The sequence below is a fragment of the Vombatus ursinus genome, unplaced genomic scaffold (assembly GCF_900497805.2).
Source record: "Vombatus ursinus unplaced genomic scaffold, bare-nosed wombat genome assembly UNPS02014778.1, whole genome shotgun sequence".
Lineage (NCBI taxonomy): Eukaryota > Metazoa > Chordata > Mammalia > Diprotodontia > Vombatidae > Vombatus > Vombatus ursinus.
The window spans coordinates 27345908-27371881 of NW_020954556.1; the positions used below are offsets into that span (position 1 = coordinate 27345908).

A 25974-nucleotide genomic window follows, 5' to 3' on the forward strand; every position below is an offset into this window, starting at 1 on the left:
GGAGTCCTTGTGAGTAATGGTGAAATCTAGGGTGTTGCCATGCGTGCTTATGTAGGGTTGAGATGGCATGAAGGAGTAAGTCATGGATTAGGGCAGAGGTGTCAAACATGCTGTCCCCAGACCAAGTAGCTCATCATATTCTCGGTGCTCCCGGAACCAGATTAAAATATAATTGGGAGGTATTTAACAAAATAAAGAAAAATAACAACAAAACATAGATAATGTTAATATGTGTTTTTCTAAGTCAATATGTGGCCCACAGATTTAGTGGCCTTTGTTTCTATTTTAGCTTGATATCACTGAATTAGGGAATCGGGAAGATTAATGAAAAAGTCAACATCTGACCTAGGCTTTGAGAAAAGAGAATGATTTCATTACGTGGAGATATTGGTCCTTGAGATGCATTATTCTAGGCAGGGAGGACATATCTGGAAGTGATATAGTAAGTGTCTATGCAGTATGAGGCTGAGAACAGTAAGTAATCCAATTCGCTGAAAAGTAGAGTGTGTGAAGAGAAGTACGTTGAAATAAGGCTGAAAACATAGAGTGTAGCCAGATTATTGCAGACATTACATGCCAAGCTAGAGTTTATATCTCCTGATCATTTGGAGATTGATATGGTCAGACCTACGAATTAGACAGATTATTTTGACAACCATGTTAAAGATTAGAGAGGAGAAAGATTGGGGACAAAGAGATCACTCAAGAGGCCATTAAAATAATCTAGTTGAAATCTTATAAAGTTATGGTAGTATGAGTCAAGAGGAAGGGATAGATCCAAGAGATTTAGGTTAGCTTGAAATTTAGTGAATCTCCATTACTAAAGATCTTCAAGTAGATGTCAGATGAACATAGCTAGAGAATATCATTCAGGTGTTTCTTTTGGATGAGATATGGTCTCTGAGGTCTGTTCCAAATATGCATTTCTATTCTATCATAGTTGTATATATTGTGGAAGCAGAGTTGACAGGGCTTGACCCTTACCTAGATATGTTTATGTGTATAGTGATGAACCTGAGGTTTTGAGCCTGGGCCTAATAATGACTAGTTCATGATTAGACATCATGAATAAAATTGTCAAGTTGGGAGAAGGGGAAGTTTGGGTTATGTTGAGTTTAAGGTACCACTAGGGCACTCAAGTGGAGACGTCCAACGGGCAGTTAGAAAGTTGGAACTGAAAACCATTGGGTAGAGCAGGATGAATTATAACACTTTGAGAGCCATTAGCATGGAAATGATCGTTGAACCCATGGAGACAGATTAAATTTTTTTTTAGGTAATTAGGGTTAAGTAACTTGCCCAGGGTCACACAGCTAGTAAGTGTCAAGTGTTTAGTCTGAGGCCAGATTTGAACTCGGGTCCTCCTGACTTCAGGGCCAGTGCTCTATCCACTGCACCACTTAGCTGTCCCCGACAGATTAAATTTTTGATAGAGAAAAGTAGAGCCAAGGTCGGAGCCTTGGCAGATAGCCAGACCCACACTTTTAGTGGAGATAGAGAGACTGAGAAGGATGATGAACCAACAAAAGACACTGAAAAATGAATAATCAGATGGGTAGGAAGTCAGAAAACAGCAGTGCAATAGAAGCCAAGGGAAGAAGCATCCAGGAGGGAAGGGGTTGTCAAACAGTGTGAATGGTGCAATAAAACCTGGGAGTATGAAAACAGAAAAGTCCATTGGAATATGGATAACTTTGGAGAAAGCAGTTTCAATTAAATAGTATGGTTAAAGGCACATTGTAAGGGGTTGAAGAGTGAGTGAATTTAGGATCTATAGAAGTTGAGAGAGTGTATACTGCTATTTTTTTGCAGTGTTTTGCTGAACAGCTGACCATTTTTAGCATATTCATTCATTCAAAGATTATTCAAAGGTGATAGATAAGTGAGTTGTTATGAAGGTAGAATCAATAAGACTTGGCAATTGATTGAATATATGAAGTGTGATGGAATGAAAACTCAAGGATGATGCTGAGGTTGTAAATCTGTGTGCTACCCTCATTACCAGGAAATTTACTACTGAATGTGATTTCTTAGTAACATTTAGAATGCTTATTTACTTATAAGAATATATTTTTTAGAATACTTTCTTCTTAGGCCACAAAAGGAAATTTTGTCTCATCAAATCATAATAATCTAACTCATGACTTACGGGTTCCCTATTTACTTGAAGAGCTTGAGTACAACTCATTTTATTTTAATAATTATTTTTATTGGTGTATTTTGCTTTTATGTCATCTTCACTTCTGATATATTCCTTACCTGGCAAAACATCTCTTGTAAAGGAGATTTAAAAAATAAAGACAAAGCGGTTCTTTTTTTTAAAAGTTGATTTCATCATTAATCAAGTATTTATTTTCTCTCTCCTATTCTTCCCTCCAATTAAGAAACAAAAGTTTTTTTTTAAAAAAAACTCCTTGTAACAAATCTTAGTTAAGCAAGAGAAATTCCTGCATTGACTATGTCCAAAAACGTATTTTTTTATTCTGCACTTTGAATCTATTACCTCTCTTTCAGAAGTTGGGTAGCTTACTTGCTAGCAACATTGTCTTCTAGAATTGTGGTTGATCATTTTATTGATCAGAATTTTTAAGTCTTTCAGAGTTGTTTGGCTTTACATTGTTGTTGTATAAATTGCTCTAGTCCTGCTTACTTTACCCTGCTTTAGTTCATACAAGTCTTCTCAGATTTCTCTGAGTCTTTTTTATTATTTTTTTATTGCATAATAGAATATTGCATAATGGAATATATTTTTATACCATAATTTAGTTAGCCATTCCCCACCTGATGGGCACCCTCTTAGTTTCCATTTTTTGTCACTATAAAAAGAGTCATTAGAACTTTCTTTGTACACATGGGTCTTTTTTCCTCATTTTGATCTCAAAATACAGCATATCATTTGTATCTGATAGTATATGCAATAATTCACACCTCAATTCCCCTACCTCTGCAAGGAAAGTAGTGAGGTATGGCAGTATATCTAGAAAAAGATTCACTATGACCAAGTTGGAGTTATACCAGAGAATGAAAAGATGGCTTCACATTAGCAAGACATTATCACAATTATATTAATTACAGATAATTATATTAACAGGTATAGAAAAGATTTTTGACGAAGTATAGCAATTATTTATGCTTAGTAAAGTTGGAGTGACTTTTCTGATTGATTGGCTCTGCCTGGGAGCCACTGGTCCCAATCTGGGATTGTCAGTATTCTGTTGAAGTCACTCACTTCCCTTAAAACACATAGGGATACAAGTTTCAAAGCATTAATAGTTTCATTTGCAACTTAATGGAAACATAACTTGCACTCAAGCCCATAGAAATTAAAGCTATCTAATAGCCAGCAAGTCTTCTCTCAGATCATCATCCAAAAAATTAAGTTAATAATACTGTATTCTATCACAGATAATAATACTGTATTCTATCACAGTTATCACAGGGCTGTTGTGAGGCTTGAGTGAGATAATTTATTTAAAGTGCTTTGCAAACCTTTAAGCACTATATTAATAAATATCATCTCATTATCATCATCATCATCATCATCATCACTACCACCACCACCATTATTATTCATTGACTCTTCACCTAACCATTTACTAAATACTTTTTGTTTTAACTTCTGGGTTGAATAAAATAAAGCTTAGTAGAATGAAGGAGAAGGAATAGAAATAAAGAAGAAAAAGAGAAGGAATTGTGAGATCTGAATTTTGGAGTTGTGAAGTCCAGAAATTAAAATTTATGGAAAGCTTGAAAAGAGCTTATGTTGAAGGAATGGCAGGTTGGTAGAAGGATGAGAACTTGAGAAAGAGCTAATAAGGAGATAGAAATTGGTCCAGCAAAGGAAAGGAATAGAGTGAGCACTTCAAGGTGCTAATGAAGTGAGGAGAATGACAATTTGAAGTCCCTTTGAGTTCTAAATCTATGATTCTATGATCCTACCTTCAAGGTCAGAAACCCTCCACAAGCAGTTAGCACAGCAATTCTCCAGGAGTTGGCACGAATGACAGTCACAGATTTTAGAAGACCAAATTCCAAAAGATTCAGAGAGAGGTTAATTAATCTTAACTTCTACAAGGGAAGTCAGCTTATTAGGAATAGGAAGCATTCAAGAGTGAAATTCTGAAGACACAAAGAGAAACAAATCTGATGGGGAGGAAATGGGAGTTGAAAAAGTTATGTGGAAGTACAGAGAATTCATTAATGAACCATTAGATTTTTAGAAGACATACAGAAAATGGAAGTCAGGTTAAGTAATGCACAATGGAAACCAAAACATGGCAGGGTCCTAAGAGAATTGTGCTGGGGTGCTAAACTCAGGATGAGCTGAGGCTGGCAAGGAAAGCTAAGGATGATTTGTTAACTGGCCTGGAGAAACATGAAGAGTCAAATAAAGGGCAGGATTGTTATTAGGTTTGTTTCCCTAACCTTTTTGCTTACATATCTCACTTCCTATTGGACATCTGAAACTCAGCATGTCTAAAATTGAAATTATTATCCTTTCCCCAAAACTCTCCTTTCTTCTCAACTTCTCTGTTATTACTGAGGGTAGCACCATCTTCCCAGTCAACTAGGAGTAGGTTCTGGAATTTGACGAGATTGAAGAACTGGGAGTTTAGAGTGTTAGTCATTGATGCTTGAGGAATCATGAATGCCAGAGTCTCCTAGTATAAGGGTAAGAGTTGGAAAGGAGAGGAAGATAGCTGGCCAAGTACTGAACTCCTTGAAAAAAGGAGGGTTAATGACCCAGGGGCAAGTAGACAATGGTGACCATGTTGCCAGGAACACAAGGAGATTAAATTATTAGCCCAGGATTTGAACCAAAGTGCTCCTACCACTGATATTGGCTCTCTGTACATTATGTCATGATCACTTATCTTAATTAAATGATTTATAGTCACTTAACTTTTTTTGCCTTTTAGTGTTAATTATATTTTAATGTGTATAGTCAGGCAATAAACCTTAAGCACCTACTATGTGCCAAATACTGGAATACAAAGAAAGGTAAAAAACAGTCCCTGTTCTCAAGAAACTCACATTCTAATGGGGGAGACAACATGAAAATAAATATGTACTTGATTGTTAGCTATTTGAGGGCAGTGATTATCATATCATATCTTATACTTGTCTGCATTTCCCAGGGTAGCTATCATGGTGCCTTGCAAGTTGTAGATGCTAAATAAATATTTTTCTTTCATTGGTTTATTGATTTATAAAGTATTTCTTCACATTTGTTCTTTAAATAATGAACTCCCTCAGGAACACATTTATTGACCCAATGCCTCTTTAAAATAAACCATGAAATAAGAGTACCAGGTTGTTATGACCAGGATGTATATTGTAGGATTATAGATTTAGAGCTGGAAGGGACCTTAGAAGGGCCAGTGAAGCCCTTCGCCTTGTGAGGAGTGAGTCCAATCCCCTTGAGAGGTTATGGGACTTTCTCAGGGTTACCCAGTAAGTTTATGAGGTAGGATTTGAATTTTGAACCTCCTAACTCCAACCCCAGTGTCTATCTCATGGGAATTTTTAAATTTATCAAATGTCTAATCAACTTTTTTGTTACTTTAATTTATTTTCATGTACTTACAAGACTGGCATTAAAAAGTTTCTGCCAAAGAAGGCAAAGAAACTAATCCCAAACCAAAATCCTGGAGCTGAACATGACTTTGGGATTCAAAATATCATTGAGACCTTTGCTCTGTGGGCTAACATCTTATAGGTTACAAACATAAATTTATATAAGATGTTTAGAAATGTCTATAACTCTGTTGTGTCAGATTTAAGGTAACTAGCCTGGTTTTGTGCCAAAGTTACCATTGTTTTCATAAATCATTTCCTTCTTGAAGTTCTGCACATTCATCAAGTCATAATGTGGTATTACTACCAGACCGAAGGTAATATCACATGGCAAGTGACCGGGATTTACTGAGTAACTTTCAACACTCAATACTTAATGAGCAAGGTTCTCCAGACAATGAACACTGCTTTGGCAATAAGAAAGGAGGAAGTTGCATAAATGCTTTGGGTCCTCAAGTGTGACATAATTTATTAAGTTATAGGTGGTATATCTTATTAGAATTATGGTCAGAAAGAAGCTGAAGGAAATGGGGACTGGAAGACTTTCCCTTCAAAAAGAAAGTCAGCAAAAGTTCCCAAAGCAGATTGGAAAGGAAACTACTGATTAGGAAAAGGGTGTCCCAAGATTTTAAAATGTAAACTCTTTGGGGAATCACTGGAAGAAAGAAGATGCAGGGGGAGAGTAGGGGACTTGGAAATAGGGAGTCATATCCCACTAGATAAAAGATTAAGTAATGGAAGGTTAAAGCCAAAGAAAGAGAGGATTTTGACAGCTGGCCAAGATGGTTCAGGGTCCCTGAGCCATGAAGAAGACCTGCCAAAACCACAGGGAATTCAAAAAAGATTTAAGCTGTTAGATTTACTCTAGGAAAACTAGAGTTAAATGGGGCAGCAATTGAGAAGAGTAGAAAGGTGCCTAATTAGATCTGTGTCAAGATTACTTGAAATCTTGATCTAGATTGTATACCATCTATTCAAATATAGTAATTATGATTAACAAGCCCTATATTAAGCTGTTTTAATGAGGAGTGATAGGCAGCCAGGTGGTACATTGGATAAAATTTGGGCCTCGCTGTCCAGAAGCTTGGAGTTCAAACCCTGCCTCAGACACTTAAATAGTTGGACAAATCTCTCAGCCTCTGTTTCCTCATCTGTAACATAGGGCTAATAAGAGCACCTTCCTCACAGAGTTCTTATGAGGACCAAATGAGTTAACGTGTAAACTACTTTGCAAATCTTAAAGCACTAAATAAATGCTAGCTAGTATTATTGCACAATGCTTTGAATGATCCCAGTCCACTTGCTACTGTAAAAAAGCCCATCTCTTTTGTATCGCTACTCCCCTAGTGATATTATGTGACACATTATGAAGAACCATGATCTCAGAAGTGTAAAAATGACAAATAATCTTAAAGGGCCATAGGAAGAAGCAGGCTAGATGGAGGCAGATTACCTGGAAAATAAGGCACAGAGGATTTAACCTCCCCAAGTCTCGGTTTAATCATCTGTAATATAAGACATTTGGACTGAAAGTCCTCTTTCGGTCCCTTCTAGTTCTAAATCTATGATCCAGTGATTTTACTGAAGATAAGCATGACCTGAAAAGAAGAAGGACCAGTCATGACTCAAGAAAAAGAGAAAACAGATGGGGGAGCCAAGTGCTACTTTGGTACCCTAAAGATACTAAAAGAAAAAGAGTCAGCCAGCCTTTCAGTCAATCAACTTTTATTCTCTTTCTTTTTTTTTTTTTCCTTTGGCTAGGCAATGGGGTTAAGTGACTTGCCCAAGGTCACACAGCTAGTAAGTGTTATATGTCTGAGGGCTGGATTTGAACTCAAGTCCTCCTGAATCCAGGGCCAGTGCTCTATCCACTGCACCACCTAGCTGCCCCTCAATCAACTTTTATTAAGTGCCTGATACATGCTAGGCACTATGCTAAGCACTGGACATACCAAAAGAGCGAGAAGACAGTCCCTGTCCGCAAGGAGCTTGCCGTCTAATGGGGGAGACAACAACCAAACAAATACATACAAACAGACTATATATAGAATAAACAGGATTTAAGTGAGAGAGAGAAGGCACTAGAATTAAGAAGGGTTGGGAAAGGCTTCTTGTAGATGATGGAATTTTAGTTGAGACTTAAAAGAATCCAGGGAAGCCAGCAGGCAGAGATGAGGTAAACGAGCATTGCAGGTGTGAGGGACAGCCAGAGAAAATGCCTGGAGCCAACAGATGGAGTCTCTTGTTCATGGAACTGAGGAAGGACTTTGGCACGTTGGATAGATTCTCTGTGGGGACTTATAAGAAAATATGGACAAGAAATATGGAGAATAAAGCATAGAGAAGCGAACTTCATTGGTGAAGGCAGCGCCCATTTGGATCAGATTATGGATGCATCAGAGCAGGATGTGTACTGGGTTTGTGGTTAGATAACTTGGGTTCAGATCCTGCCTCTGACACTTACTAGGTGACCCTCAGCAAGTCACTGAATCTTAATTTCTTCATCTGTACAATAACAGTAATGAGGATGATGCTAAAATACCTATAGCAACTACCTTAGAGCGTTGTTGTGAGAATCAAATGAGGTAATGTACGTAAAATCACTTATAAATTTCAAGTACTATATATAAATGTCAACAACATTGACTGTAGCTCTACTCTTTCTCCTGAATCCTATGGAATTCTTCATGCCACCCTCCATGGGAAATCTTTCCTAATTCCCCTAGCTGCTAGTACTCTTTCCATCCTCAAAGTAACTTGTATTTATTTGTCTGTTTACTTGTTTAAATTCTGCAATAAAATAGAAGTAAGCTCGCTTAAATCAGGGTCTGATTTGTTTGTTTATTTGTTTTTGCTTAATAGCCAGCATTTATATACTGTTCTAAAGTTTGCAAAGTGCCCAAGAAATATAGTCTCATTTGATCCTCTCCACAACCTTGTGGGGTTTCGCAAATGAGGAAACAGACCGAAAGGTTAAAAAATTTGCCATAACCAGTAAGAATTTGAAGAGGATTTGAACTCAGGTCTCCCTGAATCCGAGTCTAACACTGTTCTACCTAATTTCCCCTTCTGTCTTCAGTAACCACTGTGCCAACACAGTGCCTTGTAGAGAGTAGGGACTGAGGGTCATTACGTCATAGATTAAGAGCTGGGGTGGGTCTTGTAGTTCATCCAGCCCCCTCATTTTGTAGACGAGGAAGCCGAAGCCCATTTTAAGTAGCTTGCTCTAGGTTCCAGTAAGCGGCATAGCTGAATAAGGCCTGCTGTGCTATTTGTTTCGGGCTAGGCGTCACTCCAGCCAGCCCCCTGGTAGGCTCTAAGGTCAGAGAAGTAGCTGGCTACTGACCCAAGCGGTATTGTTATGGGAATCAAATAAGATAATATGCTTTGTAAACCTTGGATTATATACAAACATAAGCTATTATTTGTGCCTTTGATTTAAAGCTTAGCTACTTGTTGAAATGCAGATACTCTAAAATAGGTAGAACTTTATGTAGTTATGAATTAATGAGTTGAGGAAAGAAAGGGAAAATACAGAAAGTTTAAGATTAAAAGGTAAAGTATAGGAGCTCAAGATTAAAGTTAATTACAGAATATGTCGTTAATTTACTCCTATTTGATGCCAGTAGTCTTCAAAATGGAGACACGGAGTAATCCTAAAAAGTTTGTGATTAACCCGTGGGAGGGTGAGAAATGAGGCCAAATTGCATCCTCGTCCAAAAGTCAGTCATTCTTCAGCGTACAGTCATACCTCATACCCCGATGCTCCCCAACTCTGATCACTTCTTTTCCTTAGCATGTTTCCAGCTTCTTCTGGAATATCCACAGCAGAATCTATGTGTTTGCCATTGGGGAAACTTCCACCCTTCTCCAGTAGACCAGACCCTGCCTTCTAGACCACCTTGTCGCTGAAGGTGGCACTTCTGATTTTCAGAGCAAGAGTGGGGGTGGGGTGGGTGTTCTGTGTCCCAGGGCATAATTAGTAGGTTCTCCTTTTTTTTTTTTTCATTTTGGGTGGGACAGATTCAGTTACACAGGATGAAGAGGCATGAATAGATTTTGATCTGCATGCATTACATTCTTCCCCACCCTCACCCCATAGCACCTCTTCCCCCTCACCAACATAATACTTTTCTGAATTTCTAAATACCATTATACTTGTAGTCACTCAGGTTTAAAACAGTGTCATCCTTGACTCCACAGTATCTCTCATGCCATGTATCCAATCAGTTGACAAGTCTTGTCATTTCAAACTCCACCTTCTCTCTGCTTACATGTAGTCTTTTTTTTTTTTTTTCACTTTTTGATGAGGCAGGATCAAGTGACTTGCCCAGGGTCACACAGGTAGTAAGTGTCAGTGTCTGGTCTGAGACCAGATTTGAACTCAGGTCCTCCTGATTCCAGGACCGGTACTCTAGCTACTCTGCCACCCAGCTGCCTCTACATATAGTCTTCTAATTGATCTCACTGCCACTTCCCTAGTCATTAGCCCTTAGCTTATGCTCACGAGTTTGACCAAATGCTAGTTCCACAAAAGACCATAATAAATATCAAATATAGAGTAATCTCATTTATCTAAGCAAACAGAAGTTGGAGAAGTTATACAGACTGGAATATACTAGAAAATGCACAAGAGTGAATGAGCTTTTTAGATATGTGTATGGTAAGGTCTCAACTCAACAAAAAGAATAGTCCCAGTCTCATCCAAGGAAAAGTCTACAAAGTCTATAGGGAGATAAAGTGGAAATCAGGGACATTTTAAGGAGCCAGCTTCTTGTACATATCTGCAGCTTCCAAAGTCTTGCTTTCTCTCTCTCCAAAAGAATGTTTGGAATCATATGGGTCTCTTTCTGAAGAAGCTACCCCAACACCAGCTTTGCCCTTCACGTGGTGAGGCAGAATCACTTCAGCATTCTCTCCACCAATGAGGAGTCGTATTGGGGAGTCACATCTCCCATTGTCAGTGAGGCTGCATGCAAAACTCTTCTGGCTTAGGTGAAAGCCTGATCGCTCACCTTTATCATTAAGTAGTCACATTCATAGAGAACTTCGAGTTTAGATTTGGAATCTATTAGAAGTCATTCTTTACATTTCCCTTTGCCCTGACTATTCTGCACAATATTTGGAGCTAGTGGGGCTAGACTTCAATCTCAGATCTGCTACTTATCATTTTTGCGACCTTGGGCAAGTCATTAGTCCCTTCACCTCTCTAAAATTAATTTTCCTCATCTGTAAAAAGAAGAGGTTAGACTTGTTGGTCCTAAAGGCCGCTTTCAGCTCTAAATCTATTAGCCTGTAAACATGGTTACATAACAGTCCTCTCACAGTGATTTTCTGTACTTTTTCCTATAATAGTTTTTTTCCTTTTCCATTCTAAAATAGTCCATTCTTGGATTCTGTCATTTGCTCCATCCAAAACTTTGCTTGCACATCTCATAGAGATGATGCATTCTGTGAGTCTATTTAATTGAGAATCTGTTAAATGGTCTGATAACAGAAATGTCTATGATCAGGGGTGGGGAACCTGTGGCCCTGAGGTCCTCAAGTGCAGCCTTGGACTGAATCCAAACTTCACAGAACAAATCCCTTTAGTAAAAGGATTTGTTCTGTAAAACTTGGATTCAGTCAAAAGGCCACACCCAAGGACCTAGAAGGCCGAATGTGACCTTGAGGCTACAGGTTCCGCGCCCCTGGACCATTTTTGAGCTTCCTCAACATTTTTTTTAGATTGTTTAGGAATTTATTTTTTCCACTTAATAGTATTTTTCCAATTACATGTAAAGATAGTTTTCAACATTTTGAGTTCCAAAATTTTTTCTCCTTCCTTCCCCCTCCCCAATATGGCAAGCAATCTGGTATAGGGGCTATACATGTACAATCATATTAAACAGATTTCCACGTTAGTCATGTTGTGAAAGAAGAATCAGAATAAAAGGGGAAAACCATAAGAAAAGAAAAAAAAACAAGAAAAAAGGAGAAAATAGTATGCTTCAATCAGCATTCAGATTCCATAGTTCTTTCTCAGGATGAAATAGCATTTTCCATCATGAGTCTTTTGGAGTCATCTTAGATCTTTGTATTACTGAGAAGAGTTAAGTCTATCAAAATTGGTCATTGTGCAGTGTTGCTGTTACTATGCACAATGTTCTCCTGGTTCTGCTCACTTCACTCATCAGTCTTTCCAGGTTTTTCTGAAGTCTGCTTGCTCATCATTTCTTAGGGAACTATAGTATCCCATTACATTCATGTACTACAACTTGTTCAGCCATTCTCCAATTGATGGACATACCCTCAATTTCCACCTCTTGGCCACCACAAAAAGAGCTGCTATAAATATTTTTGTACATGTGGGTCTTTCCCCCATTTTTATGATCTCTTTGGGATACAGAACTAGTAGTGGTATTGGTGGATCAAAGGTGAAGCACAGTTTTACAGCCTTTTGGGCATAGTTCCAAATTGTTCTCCAGAATGGTTGGATCAGTCCAAAACTCCACCAACAATGCATTAGTGTTTCAATTTTCCCACATCTTCAACAACATTTATCATTTTTTTCCTTTTTTGTCATATTAGCCAATAGGATTAGGTATGAGTTGGTACCTCAGAGTTGTTTTAATTTTAATTTAACTCTCTAATCAATAGTGATTTAGAGCATTTTTTCATATGATTATAGATAGCTTTAATTTCTTCATCTGAAAACTGCCTGTTCATATCCTTTGACCACTTATCATTTGCGGAATGACTTGTGTTCTTATAAATTTGACTCAGTTCTCTATGTATTTTAGAAATGAAGCCTTTATCAGAAACACTGGCAATAAAAATTGTTTCCTAGCTTTCTGCTTTCCTCTAGTCTTCATTGCATTGACTTTGTTTGTGCAAAACCTTTTTAATTTAATGTAATTAAAATTATCCATTTTTCATTTCATAATGTTCTCTATCTCTTGTTTCGTCATAAATTATTCCCTTCTCTGTAGATCTGACAGCTAAACTATTCCTTGCTCTCCTAATTTACTTATGGTATCACCCTTTATGTCTCAATCATGTACCCATTTTGACCTTATCTTGGTATATGGTGTAAGACATTGGTCTATGCATATTCCTTTCCAGTTTTCCCAGCAGTTTTTTTCAAAGAGTGAGTTCTTATCCCAGAAGCTGGAGTCTTTGGTTAACATTTCATTTTTAAGGAAATAGTATGTTATACAGGCATATGTGTGTATCTATAAATAATTTTTTTTGCAAGAAAAATAAGGGGACCTTATTATATGTATAGCTGCATTTCCTATTCCCAGTCATTTTCTGTGCTGTGGCCAAATTTGGTATCTTCCCCAGTGGTGATGGCAAGGATTGGGAAAGGTTCAGTTTTCCAATAAAGGCTATCATAATTAAGACCATTCAGATATATCCCAGACTGTTTCTGATAGGACACTTACTTTCAAATTCTTCTCCATCGTCTTATGAGGGTCTTTGAGAGCCTCAGAGTTTACACGCTTTGCTAGATTTTCAGTTTATTAAACCGAAGATTATAGATTCATGGCTTAACAATCAACCTGAACATGTTGGATATGTCATATTCAATTCAATTCAACAAACATAAGTCCCTTCATCATGCAAGGGAATATATTAAGTTCTGGATATACAAAAACAGAACTGAGTCAGTCCTGTCCTCATGTAGCTTATATTCTAATAGGGTTGGGAGGGATATATATAACAGGTACAAAAGTATGTAAATTCAGTGAATATACAAAGTAAATGAAAACTTTAATACCTGTTACTATGTACAGTGTGGTGTGGAGAGAATCCTGGTTTTTCAGAGGTTATGCCAGCAGAGTGCAAGATCTGGCAGTTTTTACCATGATGGAAAAGACTTTTGAGTACAGGCCAGGCAGAGGACTGAGTGAGTAGTCTTTCTGAGGACCAGCCTAGCTAAACACATAGCTTGGTATTATTGACCAGTAAATAGGCTGGTAACTTGGTAATTCTTTGGCTATGGCAACATGTGGAACAATGAAATTATAAAATGGCTCTTCATCCCTAGGGGTCCTTTTTTTTTCAGTGATATGGCAGAGAGCGGCAGAAAACTGAACAGAGGATTTTAAGCCTCCGTTTTTAGATAGGTCACAAACTTTAACTTAGCTGTTGGCATTCTAAATGTGAGAGCCTTGTCCAAAGATCAATGAATGCTCATCATGCTGCTGGTGCAACTAGATCATGTCAATCTTAACATTCTTACTTTAACCAAAACCAAAAGACAAAAGGAAATTGTAGTTAACTGGAAGGACAGCTGACAAGTTCTCCCTCGAGAGGCAAATAAATGAGCGAACAATCATCATTTATTGTCAGATTCAAAAGCCCTAAGAAACATTATTTCATGGGATAGTTGGTCCCCTCATGTTGTAATGCTCATGATAAATACTTGCAAAAAGACTACCACGAAAACAATTGCAAACAGTGTACCACCATCTATTGCAGATTATGAAGAGGTAAAGAAATTCTGCCAGTAACTCTGTAAGACCCAGTTAAATCAACATTACTTTGATATTGAGTGACTTCATTGCAAATATTGCAGTAGGTGACGAAGCTGAAAAATATGTTGAAAAATATAAATTGGGAATAAGGAGTTAAAGACACTCTACAGGATCTTAAAGTCTGTAAGTCACATATGTTTACATTGAGAAAAAGAATTGGAAGGTACTAGACATGATGAACATGAAATAATATCACAATGAAATTTATTCTATTTGAATAGACAGGAAATCATTTATTACTGACATGGGAGTCATTCTTGAAATCAGGTGACTATGAATGATCAGAACATTAGCTTTTTAAAGTAAAGATCAAAATGAGTACAAAGTTAATGCTATTAAAACTACTACTACTTGACTTATTATAATTAATTATAGGCAGAAGAATAGGATGTGGACAGAAGAAAGGACATACACACCAAGAAAAATAATTTCTTATAGAAGTTGAATCTCTTTTTCAAAAATCACCAACAGTGACTCAGCAGCCACATCAGTCAGTTTTTTCAGTAGCCTAGGATGTGTTTGTGCCTGCCTGGTGATTTAAACTTTTTGAGGGAAGCGAGGCCCATCTCCTTACATGTCTTGGATTCCAGTTTCTTCCAAGCTACTTTTCTTTTGTCCTTCAAATATGAAGATTATGTTCCCTAGTATAGAAGACAGAGATGAAATAGAAATGGACTCTTGGTTATCAATTATTATCATCTCATCAACTCCCAAATATATTCCTTTTTTATCTTTCTTTTGCCTCCGATATAGCTTAAAAATCTTTTTGCTGTTATAACTCTTTTTTTTTTTAGGCAGTTGGGGTTAAGTGACTTGCCTAGGGTCACACAGCTAGTAAGTGTCAAGTGTTTGGTCTGAGGCCGGATTTGAACTCAGGAGCTCCTGACTCCAGGGCCGGTGCTCTATCCACTGCGCCACCGAGCTCTGCCCTGTTGTAACTCTTCATGGCAAGTTTTATCTCCTTCTAGGCTTTAGTGTTCCTGGTGTTAGTCCTACAAGAACGTGCCATACTTTCATATTCATCCTCAGTTTTCTACCCCTGCTTTAATTTTCTTTACATGTCTTTTAAAAAATCTAGGTTGCTCCATATGTATCCATAGTGTTCTCCTTAGACAGCATCTTCTTTTTTTCCTCATGGAAATAATTAGTCCTTATATGGCCAAATTTTGTTCTTGAGACTATCCCATCCCTCTTGGATAGACTTCTTAGCCCCTCAGATTCTATCTTTCCTTTCTCTGAATTCTTGGAAATACATTCTCCCAATATCCAAGGTCCCTTAGACATCCCTTGGCATTATCCTGCTTACATATTACAGTGTTATGGTTACTTCCTCCCAAAGTTCTTTTCATCTCTCCCTTGTTCACTTGACTCATACGGACTTTTCACAAATCATGGTGATATTGATATTTGACATCACTGAATATCATAGGGGCAGATATTTTAGTTAAGCAGTTTATATTTATTTTTTTTCTATTTTTTTTGTTACATTTTAAGTTCTTCACTTTCTCCTTCCTTCATTTTCCACTCTGCACTAGAGAAGGTCACCATATGATGCAGATTTGCAAATATATGTAATACCATATTATGCATACTTCTATTTATCAGTTCTTTTCTCTGGAGGTGTATAGTATCTTCCTTCATAGGTCCTTTATAATTGACTTGAATATCTATAGTGCTCAGAATAACTTGGTTGCTCACAATTATTCTTCACAAGCAGTTTATATTTAAAGGATAATTGTTTTGAAATCTTTGGGGGAAATGTACCTATTATGATTGGTTTCCAAAGCCAGCAAGTATGATTTGTTCTCTTCTCCAAAGCCAACAGTTCATTTCTCTCCCCACCCCCACCACCATGACATTGACATGAAATAGAACAACTCTTTAAAGTCCTCTCTTCTTAATAGTCAGACTACACTTTTGAGGGCCTGAGGACGAGGAGTTTGTTATAGACAAAATTACAAAAACAAGTTGATCATAAAGAACCTTCCAATTTGCTGTCTGATTCATGAACCTGGGATAGATAAGGCCTTTCCATGTCTTTCTCATGCCCCTCTTTCAAAGTCTCCCACACATGTTCAAATATGTCCTGACATGGAATTCTCCTCTCTAGCTGGGACTTGATGGATCAGTGGGTGGGGGAATTCCCAGTTTTGTTTAAAATCTTAGTTGTGTTGTGGGTTTGGCCGGCATTTTTATGATTAGTTAACTAACCATTGGGTTTTTTTTTTCTTCTTGTACCATGTGTTATACGGTGACTCATCGGCACTGATAACTGTTAGCTTGGAAGTGAAATGTTTTCTTCCATTGCTGAAATTTCGTGTACTAATAGACATTTCGAGATTATACACAGGTTGGTTTTTTTTTTCCCCAGGAAGGTTATATAAAATAGTAAACTATCTGAAGGAGATTTTTTTTGTAGCTGGATTTCCCAATTGGGGAATTAGTTATTAAATAATAAATTGTCCCCCCATCCATTGTTTTAATATTATGCTGATCAATTCACTCAACCGAATTTATCACTGAACTTACACACTGTTCAGGATCTCTGGGGATGGACAAGTTATACTACTGAAGAAGGAAGAAAATAGTATAAACTCAATGATGTCACCTGTCTCCCTATTATTAGGCAGGACTCCCCATGAATGTTTGCAGATATTTGGTATTTATAAAGTTGCAGCATTTAAAATTTAATATAATGTGTGCACATTGTATTGCATCTGTGACAGACAAAGTTAAAGTTATTGACTTATATGAAATAGCAGTTTTGGTGTATGGAGAATTCTAAGGAACAACAAAGTAGGTAGTTCTCTTTGCTGTATGAACTATGGGTTTTTTTTTCTTTTTCATAATAATATGTTAAGGCTTGAGGAAGGAAAAAAAAGTGAATTTCTGTAAGGGGAAAATAAATAGAATGTTCTGACCTCTCTAGTACTTAACTGAATAATCATTACAAATCATTTGTATAATAGAAATGAATATGCCAACCAAAGTTACATACTTTTTAATGCTTTGATGTTCTATAATCAAATACTAGATAGAATTACTTTTTGTTTAGTGTGTTTTCTATAATGCAAATAAAATGAATTATTTATATAAAAATAAGCATTTAGTTTATTACTAACAAAATCGGAATAATCTCAACTCTTCATGTAATTTTGGTCAATACATGGTTTTTTCTGTATTCTGTATCATGCAAAAAGAATAAAAACAAGGAACATATCTGTAATTTTTGTGGAGCTATGTTTTTTTTCTTGTAATTTCATGATATGTGAAATGCTATTTTTAAGACTCTGGTTCCATGACTAACTGACTTTTTTTTTTGTTTGTTTTCTTGATTATTTGAATTTAGCTTCTTTTTGGTTCAGGTGTGTTGGTGTCCCTAAGCCTTTCTGGGCCACAGCTGGATAAAGTGGTGATTGACAGAACCCTAGTGGGGAAGCTCATCTCCGACACCATCAGTGATGGTAATTACAGCCTTGTGCAAATCAATTGCCTACATTAACAATAGAACAGGAGAAATTCTCTGTCAACAGGTAGACTAATTATTGTCACTGGAGATTTGCAAAACACAACAAGTAATTGCTTGTAATGCCATAGTTACCACCCTTGGGACTAGGCACAAGTTTTAGACTAGTATTTAATATCAAAGTTGATTTTTATGTTGTCAAGCATTAAGTACATTTGGAAGTGTTTTATATTTTCTTTCAAATATACAACTGTTTTGAAATATGCATCTATATTTGGAATTTTGTCCATGATAGGAAATGCTTACAAATATGGAAATTGGGAATTGACATGAATTTCTTCAATGTTTCTTTATGATGGTATTTGAAAAATATTTGCTATGTATATTAAAGTATATTAATATCAGTTGATATTCTGTTATCAACATCATTGATATCTATGATCTCAACCTTTATCTCTCTCTCTCTCTCTCTTTACTGGACCTCTGATTTCATTTGGTATAGGGAATTTCCCAGTGAGGAGATACTTTCTGCCAATGCATTTTTGGCACTTGCTCTGTGAATACAGAACTTCCTGTGAGTGATGAGAGGTTATGTGATTTGCCTAGGGTCCCATAACAATATATGTGAGAGGCAGGCCTCAAACCCAAGTCTTTTTGATCTTTTTGTCTATTCTGATGTACACTAGAGATGTCAAACTTAAATAGAAACGTATTTCTGCAGGTGCATATTGACTTAGAAAACCACGTATCTGTATTGTATTTTATTTTCATTTATTTTGTTAGACATTTCCCAGGTTTGGGCCCACATGAAGCCAAGGTTGAGTGTGATGCCTCTGATGTACATACACCATGTTGCCTCTCTCATGATCACTTCCAATGACTGGAAATTTCAAAGTGCATAAACACCACTGGAAAACTTATTTATCCTATCATGTTGGTTTTCAAAAGGGACGTTGTTAAACTTTTAATATTCCATTACAAAGTACAATTGGGAATTTGTTTTTGTCACTAATATTTTGGTTTTGAAAATCTTAAAAATCTATGCTGTGAAGGCAGAGTAAAGGTGCAGAGTAATCTCAGTATATAGTTATATGTTCAACCCAATTGCTGCTGTAATCTTAATGCATGATGATATCTAAACATGACAGGGCATGAGAAGGCTGCATATATGCAAATTTATATAATTAAGGAAGTAACAAGGACAGGACTTACACATTTCATAAATTAATATTTCACTGTTACATATTTATGTGATTAGACTTACTGCAATACACAAAAGTAACTCAGAAATTGCAGGAAAATTGCTGATCTGCGTTGGTAGAAGGAGTTCTGTACACTAATGAAATCACAAGTTCAGGACCACCCCCTGCTCCCCAACCTCTTACCAACCCCCCAAAAAAGCCAGATCCATATAATAAGGAGCTCTGTTATTATGGAGACTCTACTGTATTTAAGTAAAAAAAATACATATGTGACTATTAAAAATTATGTTCATTAGGAACAAGTTATGGAAAGTCTGATCTTCAAGTTTAAAAAGATTTTGATGAGAATTTTAGAAACAACTTTAGAACTTCTGACTATATCTAGGCTTTACAGAGACTACAGTTAGCATCTTAAACTGGCATTTTCTTGTCCCCAAAGACATTCTATCATGCTTCATATACTCATGTTCAAATGTCAGGACCAAGAAGAGAACATGGTGATAATGCCAAAGAAATGTGAAGTTCTCATATGTAATATGGGAGAGAGAGAAAATGTCTAATATCTGATATTTGCTCATCTTCATTTTGTCCCTACTGCCTCTAGGATAAACTACAAATTCCTATTTTGTTATTTAAAACCCTTCACAACTTGGGGTCAACCAACCTTTCCAGGCTTATTTTACATTTCTTCACCTCATGCCTTTTGAATTCGAGGCAAACTAGCCTGCTTGCCCTTCCCCATACATGCTGTGTCATCTCCCACCTTGCACAAAGCTGGCATCTGTGCCTGGAATACTCTCTCTCTTTATCTTCCCATTGTGGAATCCCTAGGGTTCCTGCAACCATGGCCTACAGAAAGCTTTTCCTGATCCCGTTAAGAAGTTAGTGTTCCCCAGTAGAGTGTAAACTCCTTGACTTTGTTTTTTTTGTCCCTAGCTTCTAGCACATAGGCTTTTGATAAATGCTTTCTCACCTAAATTTCATATGACTCAGGAAAAAAAGTATGTAGTGGGATTTGTCTGGAGTGTTTACTCATCCAGCTATAACTTCACATGATTCTACTCTTATCTTTGATGTACTTCATCATCCATTTTGTTTGACATTTGAAAAATATTCAAGTAGTGGTGCTCAGTTAGCAGAGATATCATGAAAGGAATTCTAATGTTGGATGAGAAGCAGGAGGTCTTGACATGCCCTTCAACGCTGAGATTTAGTAGCTATATGACACAGTGAATTGGTCATACTCTGCGGGAGAGTGATCTCTTTTTTTTCATTATTTTTCTGATACTTATTGGTCATCCTAAGGGAGGAAAGCCAATAGGTCAGTCAGTCAGTCAACAAGCTTTATTGCACCTACTGTAAGTCAAGGCACTAAGCTAAGTGCTAGAGATACCAAGAAGGGTACAGTCTCTGCAGTCCCAAGGACATCACAGTCTGATGGGAGGGACAACATGTAATCAACTATGTACAAGGTAGATCTAAACAGGATAAACTGTAGATAATTGGGATTGGGAAATATGAGCACAAAGGTGATCCTTCCCAATAAGCTTCTGACCTGATTTATTATTTTTTTCTCTAGACCTGTGATTTCATTGGTATAAGGAATTCCCAATTAGCAAACTCCCCTTTTCCAATATAATTTGGCAGTAGCTTTTAGAATTGCCTGGGACAGAGAGGTAAAGTTACTTGCTCAGGATCACATGGCTATTATATGTTAGTCAGGACTTCAGTCCAAGTCTTCCTAACTCTGATCCTGGCTCTGTACCTACTAAGTCACACTTCCTTGTTGACTTGAATTTAAAAAAAAATTATTATCAATAATTGCTCTTGTAATTAAAGATATATCTGTCCTACAGAATCACAGGGGAGTCTCTCAGGAATTAATAAGAAAAACTCACGGTTATGTACTTTTAGATTTCCAAATACCTTTCCTTGTAACAGTCTGCTGACTAGTAATAGGCGTAGTATAGATAATCATTTTCATTTTGTGATAATAATGATAGTAATAATAATGAGTTCCCTGGACATCAGGGAGATTAAATCAGTCAATACTTACAGAAATTAATTCAGACTCTTCATTGGAAGGACAAATACTAAAGCTAAAGCTTAAATGGAATTCATTGGAAAAGATTTTGATATTGGCAAAGATTGAAGGCAAAAGGAGAAGGAGACAACAGAGGATGAGATGGATAGATATGTCATGAAAGCAATGAACATGAGCTTGGACAGATTTTGCGAGGTAGTGGAGGACAGAAGGGCCTGGTGTGCTATGGTCCATGGGGCTCACAAAGAGTTGGATGCATCTGAACAAACCAACAACAACAGCAGCAATGCCTGACATTTTTATAGGCTATTTTAAAAGTCTTAGTGCAGTTTTAAGCTCTAATAAATTAGAACTTTTAAAGTTTTGGAACACTCTGCATAATACTTTAAGAGGTTAGAGCTTTAAGGTTCTCCACGTACTTTAAAACATCATCACACTCAATCTTCACAGCAACCATCAGAACTAAGTACTATCCCCATTTCACAGATACAGAACCCAGGACTCAAAAATGTTAAGGGACTATCCCATAGTCACATAGCTAGTCAGTGTCAGATGCAGGATTCAGACTCAGTTTCCCAGCTCCAAGTCCTGGGCTGTTTCTACTACACCACATTGTCTTTTATAGATATGTAAGATGAGGCTCAGAGGTTAAGTAAGCTGCCCAGAGTCATAGAGTTATATACAGTGGGTCTAGGTACATAGCTGTTTGGCCATCAGGTTTAATGCTCTTCTGACTTTGCCACACTCCTCTCTACCATACCACACTACTACACCCACAAGACATTATTAATAGACTGTCAGTTTAGTTTTTATGTTCAAATGGTTTTCCCCCCAAAGAGGGCTCTATTGTTCTTGACATTTCAAGCATTTTTTACTCTTAACTGAATTATGAATGAATAAAACAAGAGTGGGTGAATGAGCCAATAAATGTGTCAACACAACTCCCAATGAAATATCTCTACTCTTGCATCTCTGTAAGATGTCATTGTTTTAAAAGTTTATGATTAATCACTTTTGAGAGATTCTAGACTGGATTTTCTATTCATAAATAAATATCTATAAATATAAGATTAGATTCAAATGTATTGATTGATTTTATTTAAGCCACATAAGGTATTATGTTGAAATCCTTATATTTAGCTTGCAGCATATGAGAAATGTTCAAGTCATTGACTAAATTTTCAAAGATGTGTTATTTTACACACAGTAAAAAGTATACATTATGATAAAATGCTAAAATTGTCCTTATCTTGAATTAAGCAATCATAACTGAGTATCATGGAAATTAATAGAATAAAAGTAAGAAAATATCAATATTTAACCAACAGCCCTACTGATTTCGTTCAGTTTGTACCGCCTACCCACCTCACACAAAAACCATGAGAATAAATGAGATGCATTTTTGATTCTCAAAGGTACTGTATAATTCTAAGGTTACTATTAATATCAAATAATGACAACATCTGGTTGGGATAGCTGATTATTTCCTTGCAATTTCTTTTCCTTATAGCAATTTAATGCAAAGGAAAGCTTCCATATTGTAGTGTCAATTTCCATATGTGTATAATCCTTGACCTCTCTGTTGACACTACAAACAAAAGTACCGTTTGTGGCAATGGTGATGATTTTGTCACACTGAAGCCTCTTCACTAAGAATTAAGCAGAGACTACCAACTAACTTCATTTGTATCTTGAAATCATCTTTTTTCATTTAAGTTTATTTCATTTATACCCAGAATAATGCTCTCTCTTGGGAACCAGATAACAATATGATTCCTTGGCAATTCTCCAGACTCCTATAATTGTGTACATCCACCGTTGTTCACTGGCTTTTACCAAAGGGCGCAGGAATAAAATAAAATGCATGAAACTTTAAATGACCTCTTACTCCTGAGAATAAAATATTCTCATATGAATTATTGTTGTTATCTTATGTAATACATATTTTATGAATAAAATTTATTTCCCTGTGCCATTGAATAAAATTAGGTGGCTGTTTTTGTTAATACTATATCATTATATCTGATTAATTTTTGTGTGCATCTCATTCCCATTATGATTTATGACATTCAACTTATCTGACCCCAGAGGAAAGTTTCTTTTTAGTTCATTTTAAATCCATAAAATTAAGTTAGTTGAGAGCATTGGTCTCTAAGCACCGATGAATCCAAGAAGGTGATGTTGTTATTTAAAGACAGACATTTATAGTTCCAGATATTTTCATTTACCCAAGCGAAGAGTCACAGTTAAGTCTTTTAAGATATGAAAACTTGATCCTGAAAAATTACTCTTTTTTTTGCAATTAGTAGAAAAATATAATTAAGTTGTTAATAAATTGGTAACCCATGAAATTATATTATCACATTTATTTGTCTTCCAGCTATTCTCACAGACAGTTTCATCATCTTGTCTTTTTTGGAACAAAATAAATTGTGCTATATTCAATTTGCTAAGAAGTTGGATTCCCCTGACATAAACAAAAGATTTGAAAAACTCTCCACCTCAGAGTATAAGGTAAAGATGTCAGTTAATATTGTTATTATGAGCCACTGGAACTTGTTACAGCAGAAAATAACTTGATTTTATTTCTAATTTATAATATATATTAGAGTACATGCTAGAACATATATATTATATACATATATACATGTGTATCTATCTCCTTTGGAAAATTGTGTGTATATTATTCATTATTTATGTATGTTAATTATATGTATATATTATTTATTATATTATATGTTATATGTTATATATATGTATATATAACTTATCAGAGGAGATAGTGATTGGGGCCTAAATTTGCTCCAGTAGAAACAATGCTATTACTAAACTTGTTTTTATTTTAACAATAGCAGTTTAATAACATTTACAGAGATTAACAGACCTTTTGGAAATCAAGGACTGATAATTGAGAAAATTATACTTAATCTCTTTAGATATTCTGACTTTTTTGCTAGCTACAGTAGACATACTTTTATAATCTTTCCTAAAGCCACCATCCTACACCACCCAGGAAGGTTGCTGTGGTCTCTATTTCACAGAATAAAGAAAGAAAGGAGGGGGAAAACACTTATAAAGGATAATAGAAAAGTGTAGTAAAGGAAGGATGTGGAGACTCCCTTAATATGCCTGGAGAAAATCTAAAAAGAAAATTCCTTCATATACTAGTAGTATGTTTCCTTCACTAACTCTCAGTAATTTGTTTTCTTGTGTCAGGGACTTACTACTATAAGGCAAGATTTTTATTTTAAATGATGTGTTTAATTTAAGTTTTTGCCACATTATATTTTAACTTGCTTGGACAGAATACTGTCTCCTAGGATGAGTATCTAATACATTTTCCAGGCTGTTTCAGTCCAAGGCCTCCTTTCAGCACTGACTTGTGTTTGCGAGATTGAGCCAACCTCTGTAACGCTGGATTTGAGACAGTTCGCTGTTCACCAGGAACTGAGCTGATACCTACTTTCCTTAAAAAAGATGCACACTTATGCCATATTTACAGCATCTTTTAGCAAAGAGTAAGTTTTTTAGAAGCCACCATCTTTATAGCCAGAAACTTAAACTTTGTGATTTTAGAAGAATGATAGTTAGCCTTCATAATTTTTCTGATTATTGAAAAAACTAAATGGATTTTAAGGACTGTGATTTTTTTAAGAAGAAGGAAATATGTTCCTTATGAGCTTTTAAGTGTGGTAGTAAATCAGAATTAACACCCAGTGTCCTAAATTGATTGTTACTGAATTTTGCTGTTTATAAACAGTATGGAGTAACAGTGGTAATCTTTAGAGATTATATATTGTTTAGTAAAATTGAAAAGGTATTAGCGTTTTCAGTGGGATGCATCTTTACATCAGAATTGCTAGCTATGGTCCAGCATTTAAAGCTATGTAGTAATTCATATGAGTTGCTTTAAAAGAAAAGCTAAGTCTTACATTAAAAGTACCTTTAATGTTATCAAATAAATTAATGCATGACTGGTTTACATAACTCAAGTATAGACAGATGTCTTGTAATAATCTTCTTTAGTGGTTGGCTATTTCTCAATGGGAGCAGCGATAAATTGTCAAGATATCATACTCTCTTATGGACTTCAGTGCTTTGATGAATTCAAGATTTCATCAAGTAGAAAACTCTTTCCATCACTACAGATCACAACCCATCCATGACATTTCATTTTATGCAATTTATATCCATATCTTTCCATAAATCTTCTGTAGAGGATTTGTCCAATACACTATAGGTCTTCCTTTGGAATTCGTGCCATCCTTCATGTCACCTGGCTAGCTAACCTTCTTTTCCAATGTATATATTCCTATGAACTAGTTCTGAAAAATAGACTTAGTTAGGATTGAGTCCTTGCTGTTCAAGAGAGGTGATAATTATTCAGTTACTTCCCTTTTTGTATTTTTGTCTTTGAATTGAAGGAATACCAGTTTTCCAAAGCATTTCTAGAAATTCATATTTTTCCTCTAAAGATACTACTAATTTCATTTTTTAATGGCCACTGTTTTTTTTCTTTTACATCAGAAGTAGACTAAGACAAAATAATAATATTAGGGAGTTATATGCAGATTTTAATTTATACTTAAAAGCATAAAACACACATAAGTCTCTGTAATTGTCCATTTGAGGTTTTTTTTAAGAAATTGCCCAAGCAAAAGTGGGAACTAAAGTGTGATTATTCCATTATTTTACAAATTTGCCATACATGAATTCTTTTAAATGCAAATAATTTTGGCAAAGAATATTGTAGGGTAAAAATACTGAAACTATTGACCTGTAACAAGTTTTTCTTTCTATGGCTTTTTAATCCATTTCAATTTACTGAACAGTGAGGAAACAGTACAAGGAGTTAAATGTTTACCATGAGAGAACAACATTGGTAATTACTTTGATTTCAGTTCCTTTTGATGTGTATTCAGAGGATGAAGAGGTCAATAATATTATGGCCATGCAAATAGAAAAGGGTTCTTTTTGACCATATTTTTTAAAAAAGCAAAGGATTATTAAAGCATTAACCTTGATTTTAATGGCCTTGGTTGAGTGGTGAGATCACAATTTGGATGAGCCTGATTATTTACTAAATACAATACATAAATGCAACGGGTTCTTAACACCCATTGCACTCTGGCATTATCGCATTACTGCCATCCTTTGTTGCCT

The 25974-nt window shown here is 36.0% G+C and overlaps 1 protein-coding gene across 1 annotated transcript in view; it reads left to right on the top strand.

The window, feature by feature from the left end:
• WDPCP (WD repeat containing planar cell polarity effector) overlaps window positions 1-25974 on the top strand; it is a 361203-nt gene that overhangs the window by 136526 nt on the left and 198703 nt on the right. Inside the window, exons 7-8 of the mRNA XM_027865293.1 lie at window positions 17449-17563; window positions 23192-23325. Of these exons, the coding sequence (XP_027721094.1) occupies window positions 17449-17563; window positions 23192-23325 (249 nt within the window). The remainder of the gene's footprint in view (window positions 1-17448; window positions 17564-23191; window positions 23326-25974) is intronic.